Here is a 21,432-nt window from a genome sequence, read left to right on the forward strand (position 1 = left end):
CTATGGAGGAAATTCAACAGATTTGTGTCTTGGTGGCTACTAGATGGCTTGTGACGAAACAATTCAAGTGTTGTTCCATTGGGGCATGCACAACCACCAGCGCTGACATTACTGTTATGTTGCTTGTCATTTTGATGGGCTTGTAACTAGTCCTATATAAAAAAAAGACTAATGCTGCTCCTCACCTCAAATGCAAGTGTTTTGTGTGCTGGCAGCCACTAGATGTCACCCAATGGAGCACATTAAGGGGTTTATTCTAGTTCATTCTTTCTGACAAAATCCTTCTTAGATGGACAAAACCATGTGCACTGCAGGGGGGCAGATGTAACATGTGCAGAGAGAATTAGATTTGGATGAGTAATTTTGTTTCTGTGCAGGGAAAATACTGACTGCATGATTTTACACTTCAATATAGATCTCACTTTGAAGAAAAACCCCACCCAAATCTAATTCTCTCTGCAAAAGTTACATCTGCCCCACCCGCAGTGCACATGGTTTTGTCCATCTAAGAAGGATTTTGTCAGAAAGAATGGACTAGAATTACCCCCTAAGTGTTGCTCCGTTCGGGTGTGCACATCCGCCAGTGCTGACATTACGGCTATTGTACATTGTTCTGTCATTTGATGGACTTGTAACTAGTATTCAAATAATAGGAACACACAGGCCGAACTACCATTGGTGCAGCGGGTGCATTGCACTGGGGCCCCTGAGGACTAAATGGCCCACTGCTGCCACCGACTGACGTGGGGTATTTTGTGAACTTGGGATATAGTGGAGAGGGGGGGGGGGTCTCAAATAAAATGTATCAAGAAATGAATGTAGAGGTTCCCAAACACACTACTCAAGGCACTGTAATGGTCCAAGGTCTAAGTATATCAATGCTAGGCCATAGTTGATTCAATTTTTTCCTAAGTCAATTTAATGTAATCATGTTTGCTGAGCCATGGATATCTTTAAAATCGTGATTGTTAGGATGCCTTGGGGACTGAGTTTGGGATCCTCTGCATTAATTAAAAAAGTCTAGATTTACGTACCATAGCTATATACAGAATATACATAGTATCTTTAAGATTCATGTAACAGAATTCATGTTTGTTTATTTTCACTTTATTTTCCTTAAATAGTAATAAAACACATAAGGAACAGTCATGGTGCATAGAAGTCCTTAATTCCATGCACATAGATTCTCTACATTTATTAACATTGCTTAGCACTGCCGAAGGCTTCCTCACCAAGGACAAAATAAAAAGATTGTATTTATGATTTATTACAATATAATAGTGCCCCATGCGAATAAATTGGTACTTTTTTGGTTCATTACAACAAATAACTTTTGGTTCTTTCAGTCAACTGCCAGGCAAGCTTAAAAGGTTCACATTGTTTTTTTTTTAAAGCTTAAAGAAACAAGTTTTTTTATAAAAAAAAACATTTTAGTAATATTTCAATGTAATCTTATTTAAAGTTATTATGACCACCAGAGGGAGACAGAAAGAAAAACTATTTAATTTCCCTAATCTTTCATTTTTCAAACTCTGTTCAGATTATTCCTGCCTCTAGGTCTGTCAAAGTGATCTATGCAAAAGAAAGATGGACTATACATATACATGAGAAGAATGAGAGCGATTGACAAAACAGCCATGTCTTTGTTTGAATTTGAATATGTAAAACTGGAATAAATTTGACAATCCATTATCCAGGACCCTTTTTAGACTTTTTCAATAAGTTTTCCATAGGCAACCCAGTGCAAAAACCCATGACGCTGACGCCAGTAGATCCCCTGACTGTGCTCATTTTGTACTTACATAATTATTTTGTATTGGAAAGTGCACCAATGATCACTAATTCTTACTTCCTTTTTCTCTTCCTGATCTTTATCAGAAAATTGATAACTGTTAAGCTTTTAATTGATTGTCAGAGCTATTGATTACTCTAGGCTAGTGAGGACAGCAGTACTATAACATTTCCAGACAGAGATCCCTGTTGTATTAGGCTATGTAATTCCAGTGAGCAGGCCACCTGGTGGTAGGCATGTCACCCCGAGGAAAGAGCTTTATATAATCAATCCATTTGGTACGGCAGCTCTGGTCTTAGTGGTGAACATGTGTAAAACACTTGGTGGTTGGAATTCAATAATTAGTGTACATTATTTGGAGATAATAAGATAACTGTTGATGACTTGCAGTTAATACACTATAGAAAACCTTCAAACATAAACAAGTGTCCTGATTCCTCGTGTTTTTTTTTTAACATTCAAGTAAAAATTGACATTGACATGTATGACCTTTTTTGGACCATATATTGTACTCCTGGATCCAGGGAGTGTTAATTGTAGTAATCAGGAGTAATCAATGTAACTTATTACTAAATAAAATATTAAGTGTATGTGAAAAATAAATTATTATAATAAACAGTGTGTAATATACTTATGTATGGATCACAGTGCTTTAGATTTTAACATTTAATTGTTCATATAATAAAATTGTCAACATTATCAGCTGGAAGGTTCTTCTGTGAACAGAGTAAATAACTACATAACTGGCAAAAAGCAATACAGCATCATAATTCTACAATAGATACTTTAGTGTGTGTATATATATATATATATATATATATATATATATATACAGTATATATATATATATATATATATATATATCTATATCCGTCTTCCTTGGTGTCACTGCTTGGATCCACAGGTTGGGAGGTCACAGTGTAGTACACCCACCAGTGCTCTGTGTTCTCATTTGATGTATTGCATGTTTCAGAAATCCAAAAGCTACACCATTCATATACACAGAACCATAGGGCATCCAGAATTATAAATAGTCATAAAAAAATGATACCTATTGACGTGAAGTAAGCTCAACGCACAGCAGTGAAACTATTCCCTCGTATCTAAGTGTGTAATAAATTATGGGAATATACAGATGGTGAGGTCAAGATTTAAGGATGAAAACAATGGCCTGACCCATGAATACTTGGACACATGGGACCTCTACTCCTAAACTTCAACATCCCTTTCTGTTTTGATCAGAGATACCAAGATACAGTACAAAGGTCATCATGTTTTATTGTGAAAACTGGTCTTGAATGGTTACCTTACAATAATAATATGCTATATAATTAACAGTACATTTAAAGTAAAAAAACAAAAACATATATATATATATATATATATATATATATATTATATACATACACACACACATACTAAAACCTACTCACAGTTCCCCCACGCATTGTTGTTGAATAAAAACATAATAATAATAATGATAATTATTATTCTTATTCTTATTATACAATAAAACATATTGCAAAATAATATGGTAGAAGCAAAACAATTGAGGCATATGAGAGTACTGTACTACAATAAATGTTTTTCTAAGACCAATAATTCCATAATATTATCAAAGCATTTTTAAATATTTTATATAGTACACAGGTGTTATATATATATATATATATATATATATATATATATATATATATATATATATATATATATATATCTCATCCCTGTATTTTATATTATAACAAAAAAGCACACATAGTATACAACAAAACTATTAAGATGTATCGTGTGTGCTTTAATATACTGTACATTGAGAAAATTCACCACTATCATTCATCATGGAGGACAAAAATATGTTTTTTTTTGTCACTGAAAATGTTTGGTTTTACTATAAAAGCACAAAACCCTTTTTGATCTTTGACCTTATTTGTAAAATTTAGGTTAAGTGTAAGCTCAAGGATTTTAATTTAAATTCTAAACTCTGTTGAGAATTGATGGTACTCCATCATATCTTTGCATGACCCCCAAGACCTTAACTCTTCATAGGAGAACTTATATAATCATATTATTAAGTAAGAGGATAATAGAATACAGATTTTTTTAAGACATATTTTAATCAATTTATTATTAACCCAATTTCACAGCAGAACTGGGGGGTTTAAGGATTTAGACTTTTATATAATGAAGGTATCATTTAATAAATCAAAACAGTTACAAGTGCTAGTAATTTTAGCATATTACTTTTAGGAAATATTCAAGCATATATGAAGCCTATATATGTCAAAATAACTCACTACTTTTATTATTTTCTACTGCGGCAACAAAGACCATAAATTCTAAATGTAGCACAGCCCACATTTTATGCTGAACATGTTTACTCCATTAAATTATGGTTAACTACATAAAAATATTAGCATTTTTTAGAAATGGTCATTGTAACAGGTGTCCTTAACCACTTCAAATGCACAGAGGTGACCCTCTTTTGTGGACGCTCTTCGATTATGCACCAGTTTAAACTTTGTGATGCATTTTTTCCATTAGCGTATCAATATAATATTAAATATATGTATTTTGCAAGATGTATTATTTCTGTTTCATATTTTTAAGTATCAGTTTACACTATAAACACTATAACATTGCCAGACATCCTGTTGCAGAGTATTCATTGTAGTAAACTAACCAAACAGTACTTCAGCAGTCTAAAATGCATCTTCTTGGAATTCCATTTAATAAATAGCTTATTAAGTATATTCTTTTCAGCACAAGTTCCTACTGCACACTGGATACAGCTTTCAGGTTAATAATATTCTATGTAAGTTGTAAAAGACATATAAAGATGTATTTTCTTCTATGAAGAGTAGAACAACTGAAGTACAGCGTAACTACAAATAGATTTTTCCTGCATGCTTGTGGGACCAGACAAACCGACAGTATAGCACTTCAAAAAAATGAAATCAGCAAGCACACACTGTACATATTTTAGGCACAATAATACCTCTTAAACTGTATTGACAATATCTATAAACACATGCAATATTCTCCATTCACTGTAGGTACTAGCTTTAGAAGCAGTGACACATTTTTTAAACCATGCTTATATACAGTGTGGGTGTGTGTGTTTGTGTGTGTGTGTGTGTGTGTGTGTGTGTGTGTGTGTGTATATATATATATATATATATATATATACATACACATATACAATGTGAGTGTGTGTGTGTGTGTGTGTGTGAGCGAGCATGCAAAGTGTAACACTTGGCTTACTTCATGTTCACTTTTTGTTTCTTTGTTATATACTGATGTTTATTGATTTGTATTAAATGTGTATTAGTGTAGCCATTGCTCAGACATAACATTAGATTAAGTAACTCTGAAGAAAGTAAATTGAATTATCACTTTTACCCATGTTGATGTGCAGGCCTTGTTGGCAAAAATGGTTTCATTTAACTTCCTGATGGATATCACAACATGGTTACAGTTACACACAAACCTGCATTATCATAATATGTCAGGCTATAGGTAGGTAGCAATCTTAAGTCCCTATATTCAACGAAATGCAGATGTAAACCTAATTTGGCACATTCTGTCCTTGGGGAACAAGAAGATAAATGGACACCCAAGGTCAGTAAGTGGTGAGACTGCACAGTCTATAACCTTAACAGGATTTGGAGATGGGAAGCTTCCCGCATACTCCTTAGCTGTTCCTGGGTGAATAACAGAAAGTTAATCTGCTACGGAGGGGGAAACAATTGCATGACTTATCACAGACTATCACAGTTCTCTGTGAACACAAAGCAGAAGACAGCACTGAGAGCAGAATTGACTGCTGATCTGAGACATTGCTTAGGACAATAAATGAAAATATTGCCTTTGCTTATAAATTAGACATCTGCAAGTAGTAAGCAATGACATTATCTCAGAGATACTGTACGTGATTATTTGCATGCAAGATGGTACTTTATGTCACTAATCCTACCCTTTAATTGCCAGATTCTAATCCTGGGGATGATAGATGCTCTTTTCTGCAGCAGCTGCCTAAGAATAAACAACTTCCTCAAAGAGTATAGTGATAACTATCAAAGGCATTGCTATAAGTATCATAAGAAACACCTAGCCTATATATCCTCCAGCATGCAGATATACGGGCACAGTCGCAGCTCAGATCTACAGTATGTCCTTAGGGACAGCTCAAATAAACTCTGCAGTGAAGGAAAGGCACAGCAAAGCAGGTGAAGGCAGATGTCATCAAAATGTAGTATCTGGGCAGCTGGGAAACCTGGAATGACCATTTTGCTGGATAAGTCATCCATTTCAATTTAGAGTTTGCAGCTAACAACCTAAAGGATATTCCCCTACAGACTTACAGGCAAGTTAACCCCTTCATTAACAGAGGCAGCAGCAAAACAACATTTTATATTCCGATCCCTGGCCACAGAAGGCTGTGCCAGGTATAAGTGAGAAAATAGCATGCAGGACTTACCTATGCGAATAACATGTGGCATTCCTTGACAGTCCTGAAGCCAGAAGCTGTAGCAGAGAATAACTGCCCAGTATTCTAAAACCATACTCCGAAAAGAGAGCCAGTAATGTGTCATTGTTAGAAACAAAATCCCCCCGAAGTTAAGTTAATATGGGATTCCCTGGGACTTCCTTTGCGGTTTTAAGATTCCAGTGATAGCCCAAGACAGTCACAGTTGAATGCTTCTGCACTGCACATGTTAGCAGACTATCCCCAAGCCTCAGCAACTGAAAGCAAAGGTTAGAAGATGTTTCTACTAACCACAAAAAAATCTTCTCCCTTTATGTGTGTTCCAGTGGTCTGCTTCTCCCAGTCCCATTCACCTGCTGAAGACTGGATGCTTAGATGCAGTCCTCATTGATGCTATCAACTGGTCTTTAGCAAAGCTGTGGAGTGGAATTCCAGACCTAGAAGATCAGGAGCTCCCTGGGGCTTGGGGAGAAGGAAAGACAGATGCAGCAACAGCCATCCTGCAGTTGAAGGGAAAAAAATATATATTCTCTTCACTGGCTACAGAGATTTAGCACAAGTGAGAGAATTGGACTGACAAAGGCAGACACACTCAGGCAGCCTGCCTGCTCCACATGCAAAGCAGCTACCATCTCATGACTGTGATTTGTTCAGTGGGTGAATACAATTCATTGCACTTGTGTGTAGTCTTTAGAGGTGGATGGGTGGACAGCAAATTAAGACAAACAATAGGATGATGCTGGATTACAAAAGCTATTTTGGACATTCAGAATATGGGTGTCGGAACAGAACAAACACACACACACACATATACAGGGCAGCTTTCTGTGCCCCCCTCCCCTCCTCTTGGCTGTACAGCTACTTATTGAGAGTGGGTAACCTGCCAGCATTTGCTTGGCATTACATTGTTATTTTTCTGGCTCTGTGACACAAGCATGTATAAAGGAACCTCTAGCTTTGAAGGTGCAAAGGAAGGTGTGGTATATAGAGTAGGGAGTGGATTCTAATTGATTAGTATCAGAGGGTTAATTCTAGATTTCTAAGTGGTTAACAGACTATAAATAGTAACATTACTACTACAAGGACATACCGTATCTGCCTTCTTCTGACAGAGTAGCATGCACATGTTGTACGTCATATATTCTCATCAGAAAAACTTGCAGAAGAAACTCAAATATGAAAAACTGCTAATGCAATATAGCAAGTCTTGCTGCATCTACATCACACGTGAAGAAAACATGGGAAGGCAAATGTAACAATAGCAGAGGAAACTGTATGAGGGATACATGCATACTGTGCAGTGCTACTGTATTTCTTCCAAAACAAAATATTATTGTAAATCTGTTAAAGATGAATACAGGTTTCCCATGGGTAAAAGGGCTAATGTTGAAGTAGAAATCATTGAAGTGTTTTTCTTTTGGGATGTTCAGTTTTATCAAAGGGTGAAATGCCTTATGGCGGTCGAATACAGGTATATTTGCTGACGATAAAGCAGCAGCATAACACGCAGATGGAAATATTTCACTGGCAATAGCTTCCAAATGCTTTGCATGGAGAAGCTTATTTAACAAGGATCAGCAAAGAAAATGAATGAAAAATGCTTAATCATATATATTATTTTTCTTAATTATTTGTAACTTTTTTTTTCACTTAGTGAAGCGAAATGTCCAAGTCTGGGTCCCCCCTTGTGCTGTGAATGCACAAGCCAGAAATACAGCATGTCAGCAGGGAATGACCTGGGAAAGCAGTCAGTTAACCCCTACTACACTGGACCAGCAGCAATACCTGTTATTATACTGTATAGACACTTTGCACCTTACGGAGAGATTTTTCATGTTAAAAGTGCTCTGCTTTTCTTTAGTGCATACAGTGTAATGTAATGTAAGACTAGCTTCAGATGTATGGCTGTAGCATAATGCTATATCGGGTATTGTATAGGCATGACAAAGATGTATTTAAGGGGCCCTTAAATGCAACTGCATGGTCTGGGCCATTTCATGTGTTGTTCAAATAGTAATGACTATGCATGTCATAATCATAAAATAATATATTTATAAAAGTGTATTGCATTTATATATTATATATGTATTATTGGTGCCCAATATACAGGGAAGTAATAAGTACAGTATACACTTTATCTAACAAATCTATGCCATATCTGCAGTTGAGGGTTAAAATAGGATAATCCAACATATCTAAATGAACTGCTAGGGATGAAGCATTTAACTTAAGGGAGGCGAACTTTACACTACTGGTGCTACTGTGCTTTAGAGTAGTTCTTTCGATGTATACTAATTGGACTTAATTCTGCTATTGTATGATGCAAATGACTGTGATTATTACATTTCCCCTCAATACTTTGCGACTCATTGGTACTGGAAGTTATATATTACTCTGGTGTTTTTAGATATCTTTCTTTATGCTAATGCTGGGAGTTACTATTCGCGTTTGTTTGATACGAATTTAATTTTGTTGGTTTTGGTGTACTCTGCTTTTCATTAAGAAGTTCCCTTAAAAAGAGATATTCTTTCCTCTTTCCTTTCCTTTCACCTTCTATCTTAAACTCGATTCTGCTTCCTTGTCTTGTATATTTTAGGTTTCTCTATTAAGTAGTAATCTACCGCGTTTCCCTGATAATAATGCTGGGTACACACCAGAACGATTTGGCCTCAATCCCGTCAATTTAAATGCAATTTCAATGCAATGTATGTAATTTGGACATATTTTGACAAGTTTTAGATCTGATTCTGATCCGATGCGCGTCCCCACTGGTCGTTTTGGAGATCTTACCTATTGCAGTCAGGATTTGTAAAAGATCCCTTCAACTGTGTATAGATCATGATCAGATCATATGCAGATCGTGTGACCATCATACGATCATCTCATGATCTCATGATCATGATCATTCTGGTGATCCATAAGGCCTTCCCTGATAATAAGACCTACCCTTACTTCTGCAAAACGGTCCAATATAAAAGCTCTACCCCAAAAATAAGACCTAGCTAAATCCCCATTTTGCCCAATCCCTGTGCTACACTACACTGCTCCCAGTGGCATCCAATCACAGCTGCAGTGTCTCACTCTCTCACAGTGACTGCGCACCCTCCCCTCGTTTTCTGCAAATGACGCTTTATTATGCATTATTAAAATTGCTGTTAATGTTAAATTAAATGAGACTTACCCTGAAAATAAGCCCTATGGTGTTTTTGGACCCCCCCCCCAAAAATAAGACAGTGTCTTATTATTGGGGAAACACAGTGTTTACTTACATTTGAAACATATATAGCCATTATCACTCATTGTATAGGAAGTGACCATGTGATTTCCACAAATATATTAGATCTCAATATTTCTCTATTTCTTACATTTCTGAAGCATTTTGGTCAAAATAAGGGTACAGTAGTGGTCTCTGCTATTAATAATCCTGTAAGCAATATAAAGCAATACAAAACAGTGTAGGACAGGCCCAGTGACAATGGGTGGGGGGAAGCAAAGAAGACTGGGGGCTCTGAGAATCTACCAAGAATACTGGGGCTGCAATGCCCAAATGTGCTTTTTAAACTGTGTGCAACAACTTCCCACAAAAAGCAAAAAGTGTGTGCTTGTGTTTATCTATCTCTGGGGGCACCAGTGATATCAATATACCAGGCCCCAACATTTTTGTTACCAGTCCTGGTTAAGGAGTTTTCTTTTGAGTAATAATACTAAGAATAGATGCATAAATAAGAAAATTGGCAACAGATTCACTAGCACTGGGTCTAGCCAGGATTCATCATACTCCTCTATTGAATTTGCAATGGCCACATAATATGACATCAGTACAGAAGCATAACCAGCCACTTTAATGGGGAACCTCACTTGGGGTATCACCTATATATTTTTTTACAGGCAATCAGGTTTGGTGATTCAGACATGATTCCGTAGTCTGGCTCCTAGATTAACTTCAGGTATTAGGCTCTGCAGTAAAAAAATGCACAATATATTGGGTCTATTTTTTGGACAAAACAATTGGAGGAGGGGGCCAGCTTTGAGAAAGGAAACTGAAAAAGAGAAATATATCTAATAATGGCAATGTGATCTGTGCGATGCAGATAACAATGTGCAACAGAGGTTGGCAACATGGTTGATCTAGAATTGATCAAGTTCTAATTCTAGAGTGCAAAACTTCCTACTCACATATTTGCCTTATGGCTTGATTGACATACAAATCAAATGTTTAATCTGTGCATACGGTATGCAGGAGCCTTAATGTGCAGATCTGGTTCTGTGATGTAGATTACGGTGCCCCAAATCTGTAACACAATTGACATACTGCTTGCATTTGGGAATAGTAATGGGGAGCATTCCAGTAAAAGGGGGCATGTTGGCCTATTTTTATGGACTCAGTTTCACTGGTCCTGGCAGCATGATTTTGCCAGACATCCTGAGGAACTCTCAGGTTACTCAGAGGCTAGATGTTCTGATGCTGCATGTTCGGGTACAGCAGCAGATCACAGAAGCCTGCAGTTGGAATCCTGTGGCCTTCGCATAATGTTGTACAGCCGTTACCTGCAAAGATGCAGCAGCTGTGCCATTAGCATCCACTTGTGACAGTAAATAACATTTAGAACTGATGTGGCTTTTTGGTGGGTCTCACAAGCCCATACCAACAGGCATACTCTATACCAACAGGCATATATTCTTCCCATTCTTCCCATATGGAATTAGGAAATCGTAGGTGCTGGTGAGTTGCAGTCTCTGTATTTCTTCCATTAAATGATTGTTGACACATGAAAGGGAGCAACTCTGCCACAGGCTACTTCAAGTCAGAGATTGTCGGTTCTAATCTGTAGCTTATATGGTGTAGTTTGAAGGAGGGAGGTAAATATCCATCTGATACAAAAATTTACAAACATTTAGGAAGAACAGTTCATTCTAAACCCCAAATAGCATTTCACATGTTAGGAATTCACAAGAAGAGAGTAGGACAGATCTTTATACTGTTACTGTAGTTTTATGTTACAAGAAGACACAGTTTATACACAAACGTTGAATCCATATCTAACTCAAGTTAAGTGTTCCTAAGAGTGCATATTGACATGTAAAGAGCAGCCCGGTACCATATTGTACAGTAGCTCTGATCCGCTAGCAGGGCCGGCGCTACCCACTCAGCAGCTCCTGCAAAGCAGGGAGGCGCCATGCTGTAAAGGCGCTGTCTCCCTTCCTGCTCTGCTAAAGCTGCCTCAGCCCTCACTGTCACTGCCTCCTGCATGCCGCCCGCAGCACCTGTCTGAGATCAGGTGGGCGGCAGTATAAAGATCTGTTCCTTGCACAGTGAGTGCACACAGCCTGCATGCCGCCCGCAGTGCCTGTCTGACAGCGGGCAGCAGTATGGAGAGGCTGAGCAGCTCTCTGCACCGCGCACACACTGTCCTCCTCCTGTGACCTGTCCCGTCTTCCTCACGGACACTTGCGCTGAGGCATGTAGCGCCTGCAACATTTTGCGGACACAGCACTGAGATGGTCTATACATACATGTACATGCAGCAGAGATCTCCATAGGATCGCATGTTGCATACGCTCCCACAATCGGGCTGCAGCTTGTTGCAATGGCAATGTGAAAGGGCGCAAAATGTATGGTTTGCAGAAGGGCGCCGGACACCCTAGCACCGACCCTGTCCACTAGCAATCAGTGACCACAACTACTGTACAGTACCAATGAATGAAACAATTATAACGGTTCATTAGATTCATTGGAATTTCGTGGCTCTTTGATTGCACACTGTATCACAGGAAAGTCACTTTGATGCATGGATTAATAATTATAGTTTAAAATGGCAGCTTTGAAAATAATTCCTAAAAGCAATTTTTTTTATACCAAGTACAGTGTGTTACAGAATTTCTTTTTATCTCAAGCATATTTCTAAATGGCTGTTTGTCTTGTTCAAGAAGAACAAAATTGGCAACTCTACAGAGCAAACTGAGGGCAAACTGATCGAGATTTGCTCATCTCTAGCCACAGCAAATGTGACATCAGGGAGCACAAGAAAATAATTGTTCTCAGTTAGGTTGCTCCTTGTAAATACTTTGATTTCCATTTACTGCATAGCCCCACTCTCTGTAACTCCTATAGTTTTTTTTTTTTTATGGGAATTGCAATCTGTTGCACAGTTTGCACTGAGATACATTTTAGAAGCATTTCTGGCCATACTGGTTGAAAAAGGGTTAAGAGACAAGAAATGAGCAATTAAAGCAATTTTCTCTATCTAGCGTAGCCCTGACAGCTTCTGGAGATGACGTTTTGGCCACTGCAGCATGAAACTTTTCAATTAAACTGTCAGTTTTGAGACGAGAGAGAGATATCCCACCTCAGACCACATTCCCCATCAGTGCTGCAAGAGGATGGGGCAGAAGACTGATGGGCCGAGACAGCACACAGGGGATATGAGGGCAGCTATTTATATCTACATCACTGTTATACAATATCACACTTTAATAGCAATCACATACACAGATATTGGAGCATTGCAATGATGTGTTTAACTAGTTCCATCACTGAAACAATAATACACCGATTCAACTGGTACTTAAAATAGTCAGACATGATAAAAGAAATAGATCCTGTGGTGGAAAGGACATATGCACATTGGGGGGGATTCATGTTGGCTCGTAAAGATCCGAATTCAGTCCGGGGACTGATGTTGCGGGTCTGCGCATATCAGCAGAAATACGTATGTGCAGACCTGCAGTGAGAACGCCTTCGGCATGTGAATGCAGGTGCTCCGAACCCTCCCCGTGGCGGCTGGCTGATGTCACAGGATGTCAGCCACCCATCCCATCTTCCTCCAGGTGCTTGTAAATAAAAATCAGCCTTTACTGATATGCGAACGAGTGGAACAATTATTCGCCGACCATTAAATTATTTTCCCCCATACCCTTGCATGCAACTGGATGTGTGAGCGTACACACCCATTCGCTCGGGGAAGGGGGTGTGAGTTATCTTGCCCGGCCGGTGGTGTCTAATCACTCAGTAAGCAGCGAATGTACACTGATTACAGAGCCAATGTGGATAACACCCATAGAGTATAATAGCCACATACAATAGCCCTTCCGAATGTTAGCTCCCATAAGCAGGGTCCTCTTCCCTCATGTGCTTTTCCTTCACTTACTTAAACTATGTTTGATGGCACCAAATCCTGCTGTTTTCTGCCACGCTGGTACTTATTTACGGTGCAGCGTTGCGTGTGGATGCATTGGGCATTCCCATGGGCACAGCTGTTGCCCCCAGCCGCACTGGTAGGTGCAAACAGGATGTTGAACTAGTAGTTCACCATGCCCGCCCGCACCCAGCATCTGCACATGTGCAGAAATGCGCATGCACAGACGCAAAACATCACTCCCCCGTGTGAATGTGTGGGGGAGCGATCAAACCAGAAGGCCTATAGTAAAATAACACACACAGACACACATATACTTTTTTAGCCTTCTTAAATATTTTCTACTTTATATACCAGGATTCTAGTGGTATTTATGCGTATACACGAGCACATTGTATGGCATATAAAGTACAATCATACTGGGCAAGAAAGAGATTTCCTCCGGGAGCTCTGTGATTTACTGTGCAGGTATTAGTAGTGAATTAAAATGTATCCCATTTCATATTGTCATACGTTACAATTCCTCTGACCTGCTCCATGGATATAGGTCACATCAGACCATCCCAAGCCTGCTGAACATCATCATTTAACTGTCTTACCTCTGAGGAATGAATAGAATGAAACGAACAAAAAGCTCAGTATAATCACCCACATAACCCACTTGCATTGTGTGCACAATACAAAACCCCAGTGAAAGTGTTTGTGTGTTTCCCATCACATCACAGCTACCAGTCACTGCTTCCCTTGCAGCATTTTACAGGAACATCCTACTTTCCCCTTGGAGCATCAATATTTTTTTCCCATCTTGCTGCTGTCAGCCTCTGGCCTTCTGCTGAAGAAGCTACTAATCTGCAGAACATCTTCATAAAATTAGTACTGGTCTTTTCCCATTAACCTGAATTTATAGTTCAGACTACGGAAGAAAGATAAAAAAAAAGAGCTTTATCAGCTTCGGTTTTACTTCTTTTAATGCTTTTAACGCTCCCCCCACCTCATCTTTTGCAATAACGGAATGGATAATGAGTGTGCTCCATGAACAGTGCCAATTGTGGCCATATTTTAATGTTTTATTCTTTGCAGAAGACAAAGCTCCTCCTGCTCACCCATGTGCTGAGATCACCCTCTATTACTTGAGCTGGAACCTAAAGAACGTACATGCATATTTCTCACTTGGCTTACCTGCACATCTATACAGCAACTTCACTAAATATCGCCGGAGAAAAAGACAGATGATATGGAACTGCTGTTACAGTACATTATTGCTGTAACCTTCTGCAGAGGGAGTTGGGGATTAATATTTCCTTTATTTATTCTTCCTGTATTTATTTCCTTCTCTACATCAATCTTTTCACAAATAGAAGTGGTACGTATAGAAGATACTACTCATATGGTTACTTATTTGACCTCACGTGGGACCATGTCTGTATTCACGTTAACACAATCCTAGACTGCTGTTTCTAGCAACAGCAGATTCCTAAGTCTTGACTGCCCTCTACTGAGATATATGCATGTGACTGCTAATGATCAGTTTACATTATGAAGTGTAAAGTTCTTTTCCCAACATGATATACAGTAATATACAAATATAAAATGGTTAGACATAGTTTCATTACAGGTATGAGGAACAATTCATTTCTAACTCTTTTTTTTTTTTTTTAAAGTAAAGGGATTGCTGAATTAATGGTAGACTATTATTGAGGATTTGAAAATATAGACAAGGACTATGTTAAGCATATCCATTTTTTTATTATTATTATTATTATTATTATTATTATTATTATTATTATTATTATTATTATTATTATTACTGCAAGCAGGGACAGATGGAGCCATTCCTACCCAATGTAGTGCCCATGGCAAGATTTTGGCTGGTGCCCTCTTGCACCTTGCCAGTGTTGTCTCTGATACAACACTCCCATCCTAGCCCAGCACCCATTATCCAGCAGCACAGGTGACAGCAGCAGCCAGCAACACCCATCACCAATAGAAATTCTCATCCGCAGAGCAATAACTAGACATTGTGGTGTCCTGTGTCAGCAACGCCCCAATATTTAAATAGGGAGAGTGTGCACCAAAGGCGAGTGCCCCCATTCACATTATGTCACACAGTAGTGTCCCTTATACACATTAAATGACATGAAGTGTCCCTTATTAATGTTACTTCGAACAGTAATACATCTTTACCTTATAGACATTACACTCATCACAGGCCTGCGGTTATAAAGGTAAGCTGGCCATAGACTTGGTATGCAATAGGCATTTGCCTGGCTTGCCTATGCCTATTACACAAAAAGGGGGGTGGGGCGCAAAAAGAATTGCACAAAGTGGCTGACCTTCAACCTGTGTAGCCACTTTGTGCAAACCTGTGCAACCACTTTGTGCAATTCTTTTTGCCCCCCCCCCCCTTTGTGTAGTTAGTAAGAGTTGTTCTGAATAGCACCCCGCAAAGAAAATAATATAGCGGACAATATGTCTACAAACTAAAGACCTTCAACCTGAGTGTGCAGATCTTTACCATACCCTCCCCATCCTTTCCTCTCTATTGAAAATTGCCTATGCCTATTGCCAGATTAACAATGGGCATATGTAGATGCAACTCCAGGCCTCCACATAAAAATAGGCCCATCATCATGACAGCAAGATCACTTGGCCATAAATCATAAGCTGCGGTGGCTGCAGTGTTGACCATGAAGGCCAGGGGGATCGCTAAACACATATATTCAAACATGTTTTCATGTATGTAATACATATGCTGGATTGATCAAACAGAGATCGCCAGCACTGAGAGCATCGGGTGCCACAAGGAGTCAGCATGATACATTAAAAACTGTTAAGCCACTTAAAATGTATAATGTCATGCTGATTGCCGGCATGTTGCAGTCCCCAGAGGATTGATCCAACACATATATTACATACTGTACATGATAACTTGTATGTATATATGTTCTTAGCAGTCCCCCCTGCCCTTCATGGTGAGTGCTGCAGCTGCCGCTGATCATAAGTATTATTTTGCATTTCTATTTAACACATTTAGGATTTCTTTTTACTTTTATATATATTTAGGGAGTCCCTGGTGCTTATAGTTTATGGGTTCTACATGCCTACATGGCATTGGCCTCACCTACTACACTTTTTTATAACAGACCCTTGAACATTTCCAGCTCCAGACCCATTAGTCCCTTAATACATCCCTGTCTACAATACTAGCCTGTTACTGTATAGAGGACTTTTGTGGGCTTTAAGTTGTAGTGCCACTCTTACATGGGGCCACAATACAGTGGGTGTGTGTTTGTTGCAGTACCAGCGAGGTCAGACCCATGACAACATCTGCAAAGACGATTTATACAGAATGAAAAGAAACAGAACGGTTCTGTATTGCTGCAGTGTTCAGTCTCCTTGTTCAATAGGGAGTCTAATTAGTTCCCTGCTGTGTGACTGCCAACACAAGGATCCAAAATTAAATTCTACTTAGAGGGGATGTGAACCCTAGTGTTCTTTACCTCTCTGAGCAGCAAACTCTGGCTGGCAAGCCAGAGTTTTATATACTATAGTAGAGGATGTGCTAGGCTGTCCCTTTTACTGTAAATGGAAAGTAAGATTGTGAATAAGGTGCTATATGGCATCGTTGGGGATATGAATATATTGGGTGGGGGGGGGTTGATAAGGGTCATAATGATATAGTAGATTTAGATACAATATATGGAGGAATGATGCAGTATATGGAGGAATAATGGATGAGATGAAGTTTCATAGATGGTAATGGTGATCAATAGGCTTCATACTACATTTGGAAAAGGCCATTATGATATGAATCATTATTGGGATACATGATGATATGAAGGATTATTGGAGCTTATAGTAATATGAGAGGCTGATGGGGACAAGATAATAAAGGGAATTAATACAGTGTAAGGACATGGGGGGTGGGGAATTCATGTTGGATATGATGATAGTGAGTGGTCAATGTGGGTCGATATTAGGACCTTTTCTTTTATACATCAGTACTTTCAACTTCCAAACATTCAAGTCTCTCTTGGCAACTCAACTCTTTAGAGCAAGCTCACCAATGTCCTGAGCAATCTCATTACACATTTACAGAAACTTGCGTTTATTGATGCAGTCTCACAAATGAAAGCCGAACGCATTGGTTTTACTGTACCTGGCCCCATATAAGCACAGGTAAACTCATTTTGTATGTGTGTTTTCTTACCACTGCAATATAAAATCTTTGTATTTAAACCTGTATATCTCCAGGCTTTGGTATATTTAGAGGACTACTGCAATTCTAATAAGGTTATTTATATTTTATGTTTTTATATTTAAAAAAATTGCAATTGAAAAACGGTACACACTATGGACCTTATTGTAGTTCACACGCAGCATTGTGAATTTTGCAGTGCTGCCTGTAGTTTTAACGCTGCCCGCCTACCATCTCTCACTGATTTCCCCATTTGGTTGCAAATGGATGTTTTGCATAAGCATCCATTTGCAGCCTGGGTGGAACGTACACGCAAAACTATAACACTCTCAGGTGCCTTAGCTTTGCATGTTCCCTGTAGGGTGATGCGTGATTTTAGCTGCCCGCCCCCGGCAGCCGCGTCACTGCCTAATTTCTATGGGAATACCAAGCGTTTTCATGGAAACACCCATTGTTGCGTCCCCTCCCTGCTCCCCCATTCCCTGTGCCCACGCACACCCAGCGTATGCACATCTCTATGCATTAGGGAAACATCGATCACCAGGGGACCGAGTGGATTAGAATAAGACCCTATGTTACACTTATGTATTTATTTTTCATGTATGAATAATTTGTTGCTCATTTGACCAAAGAAACTTCTACTAGATAAGTGGTGTAATGGTCCGTTACACTGTACGATATGCAGCACCGTCGATATTGTTAATGATATCGGTGGTGGCGCAGCACCGCTGGGATCGTTAATGATATAATTCAATGGTGTTTCCAGGTCCCCTACTGAACATGCAGTCAATGACAGTATCGATAGATTGGACTTCATGTTCAGACGATCATGCATATTGTTAATAATCCACAGAAGCTTGCCTTGTTAAAGGTATATCGGGTACACACTTAAAGATATGTGCGATTAACCGTTATTGTGCATATCGCTCATCATATAGTGTGTACCCAGTTTTACCATTTTTCTGTATGTTTTGGGGGAACTCTTCTCTCTATCACCCTTTCTTATTTTACTATCTATCTATCTTATTTTACTATCTATCTATCTATCTATCTATCTATCTATCTATCTATCTATCTATCTATCTATCTACCTACCTACCTACCTACATAAACATGATAACGTTTTAAATTAAATTGCACTAAAAAAAAATTGCTAACATAATGACACAGGAACATACAGTATGCCCCCTGTAGAGAATCTTGTCTGGCTGAGTCTCCAGTCTGCAGTATTAAATTATCAATCAGAGCAATGTGCTGAATAGAGCTGCTAAACTCAATAGATTGTTAAAAGATTCACAGCAGAGAAAACTGGGACAAAAGGCCAGTATTAATAATGAAAAATAAAAAGCAGTAAGTCATAGCATGTGTTAGATATTTGTTGACATCTGTTTAAGAACATTGTTATATAAGTACTGCTTGTATTTATACTCAAGTTCATTAAAGTATGTACTATTTTTTTATTCGAGATGAGTGGGTTTGGATTTTAGGGAACCGTACCCCCTCTAACTTACCTGATCTGAGACTGGCTCGCCGAGGGCTCAATTATCCACGCTATTTTTCGGATCCAAAGTGAGGCTGAACGTCATCATCCCAATGTCAGATTCTCGCAAGATTTGGACTCTATATACTGTAAGTCCCAGTGATTGGTGCCATCTTCATTCTGGTTGTTATTATTAACCCCAATAACATTCATTTCCAATAATGTGCATTCAGATATCACAATTCCCCAAGCAGAGTCCAAGTGTGTCCACGATGTCTAGGCCTGACCCTACCAATACTGTACAGTAACTACACTTGGCTGCTGTGAAAATAATTCTGTTTTGGAATACTATTTAGTTTTACAAGGAGCAAGGAAAATGAAGTATGACAGAAGTCACCCAGTCGCAAAGCAAATGACCTAATCAAGGTGTAATCAACTATAGTGCTGTCCAGCATCCGTCATTAGGGCAGTGGGATTTACATAGTTGATTGACATACTGTGTGCCCACTCTAGATTTAACATCACTACACAAGCAATTCCCAGAGTGTATAAGGGACATTTAAAAAATGTGTCATTAGTGTCCTCACCATTCCAGGGGTGCTGCTAAGTGTGTTATATAATTCCAGAGGTGCTGTTAAGTGTGCCGTATCATTATAGGGGTGCTTTGTGTGCCATATCAGTCCAGGGTTGGTCCCCTGTGTGCCGTATCAGTCCAGTGGTGCTGCTAGGTGTGCCGTATCAGTTCAGTGTTTGTGTCGCCTACTTCTGGTGCTTAGAATAGTCATCCAGACTAAATGGAAATTAATGTTTTTCAGGTCAATAATACTGTAGGAATAAAAATAAAACAGTTTCTATGATTGTATCGAGTCGATGTATCCACCTACATTCCAGTTGTAGAAGCATACGACCCCAGTCACCCTCCCCCCCCACACACACACACACACGTTTGGGGGGGAGGAATGCGGTCAATAATTTTCGATCGGAGACTCGCTGCTGTATGTCAGGCCGCCAGCCAATGTTTGGCTACTGGTTGTTCTGCCACTCCATTAGCCAGCGCCTGTCGAATGGCCAATCGATGATTGGCCATTCTTTCTCTAAACGAGGTCTCCATTTTGCCCACGTATACTAATGCACAATGACACGTTAACGTATAAACAACAAATTTGGACATACAGGTTAACACATGCTGTATTTTAAATTGTTTACCTGAATAGGGGAGAGAGAAGGTGGGGCCCATTGTCAGGGAGCAAATGGGGGGGCGGGGGGTGACCGGGGTCGTATGCTTCTACATCGGGAATGTAGGTGTATACATCGACTCGATACAATCTCTCCCCGTGGATTAAATGAGACTCTGGGTTTATACTGTTTTTTAGAAGATTGTGCTTTTTTTTTTTTTTTTTTAAATACTTTTTATTGAAAAGTTTTCAGTAACAACATTCACACTATAATGTCAAGAATGCAATAGGATTACTTACACAATATGATTAGGTATATCTTGTTACAATACAATTCTGCGTAAATAAGCCTTAGATAATAAACAATAAGTCCTGTGTAGCTCCAGCTAAATAGTTATTTCTTCCCCACACTATTATAATTAAATTCCAGGTCTACTTATAGCTTGACAACGGTGGAGCCTATGTTCTAGATTGTGTTTACTATTCTATAAACGAGGAGAAATATAAAAAGAAAAAGAAAGAAAGAAAAAGAAAGAAAGAAGAAAGAAAGAAAGAAAAAAGAGGAGGGGTATCCATATAATGCGTCTTAATCCCTCTTCCTTACAACAAGTTATTAAACATACTTAAAAAGGTTTCTTCCTTCCTGTTCCCTATCTGTGACTATATCACAGGACAAGTCAATATACGACATACAAACAGACTATGAGACGAAAGACAAGACATACAGGTTAGAGTATGGGGGGGGGGGGGGGGGGGGGGGGGGGGGGGGGGGGGGATTTCCTTGGGCATTGAGGTTTATATAAGCTTTTAACCTTCTATTTTTCTTCAATAAAATTGAAATATAACCATAAAGTGTCTATACCAATAATATTTAGAAACATCCTTCACATTTATATAACTGTTTACATCACTGTATGTGCTATATGTGCTGGACGTGTTATACAAGGTAACCCAAATTCAATTTAGGTAATATCAACCCTTCGCGTTACAAGAATATCCTAAGAATACAGACATTTAACTTTAAAATCTCAAGCTGTATCAAATATTGAGAGAACATGTGACTTCGTATCAGAGTCCAAAGATTCAATATATATTGTCCACTTTCCTAAGAATTTGACGAGTCCATTTACCAGGTCCAACTTTGCATACTTCCTTTCAAAATACA

At 38.8% G+C, this 21,432-nt stretch overlaps 1 protein-coding gene across 2 annotated transcripts in view; it reads right to left on the minus strand.

Annotated features, from left to right (window-relative positions):
• GRIK3 (glutamate ionotropic receptor kainate type subunit 3) overlaps positions 1-7,100 on the minus strand; it is a 524,589-nt gene extending 517,489 nt beyond the window's left edge. For both annotated transcript variants that reach the window (XR_014470426.1, XM_083173547.1), the window contains exon 1: positions 6,270-7,100. Coding sequence is in view for 1 of the 2 variants with exons in the window: in XM_083173547.1 (XP_083029673.1) it covers positions 6,270-6,384 (115 nt within the window). In the remaining variant the exon portion in view is untranslated. The remainder of the gene's footprint in view (positions 1-6,269) is intronic.
• Between the last annotated feature and the right edge of the window lie 14,332 nt (positions 7,101-21,432).

This window comes from Crinia signifera, chromosome 2, assembly GCF_055691185.1.
Source record: "Crinia signifera chromosome 2, ASM5569118v1, whole genome shotgun sequence".
NCBI lineage: Eukaryota > Metazoa > Chordata > Amphibia > Anura > Myobatrachidae > Crinia > Crinia signifera.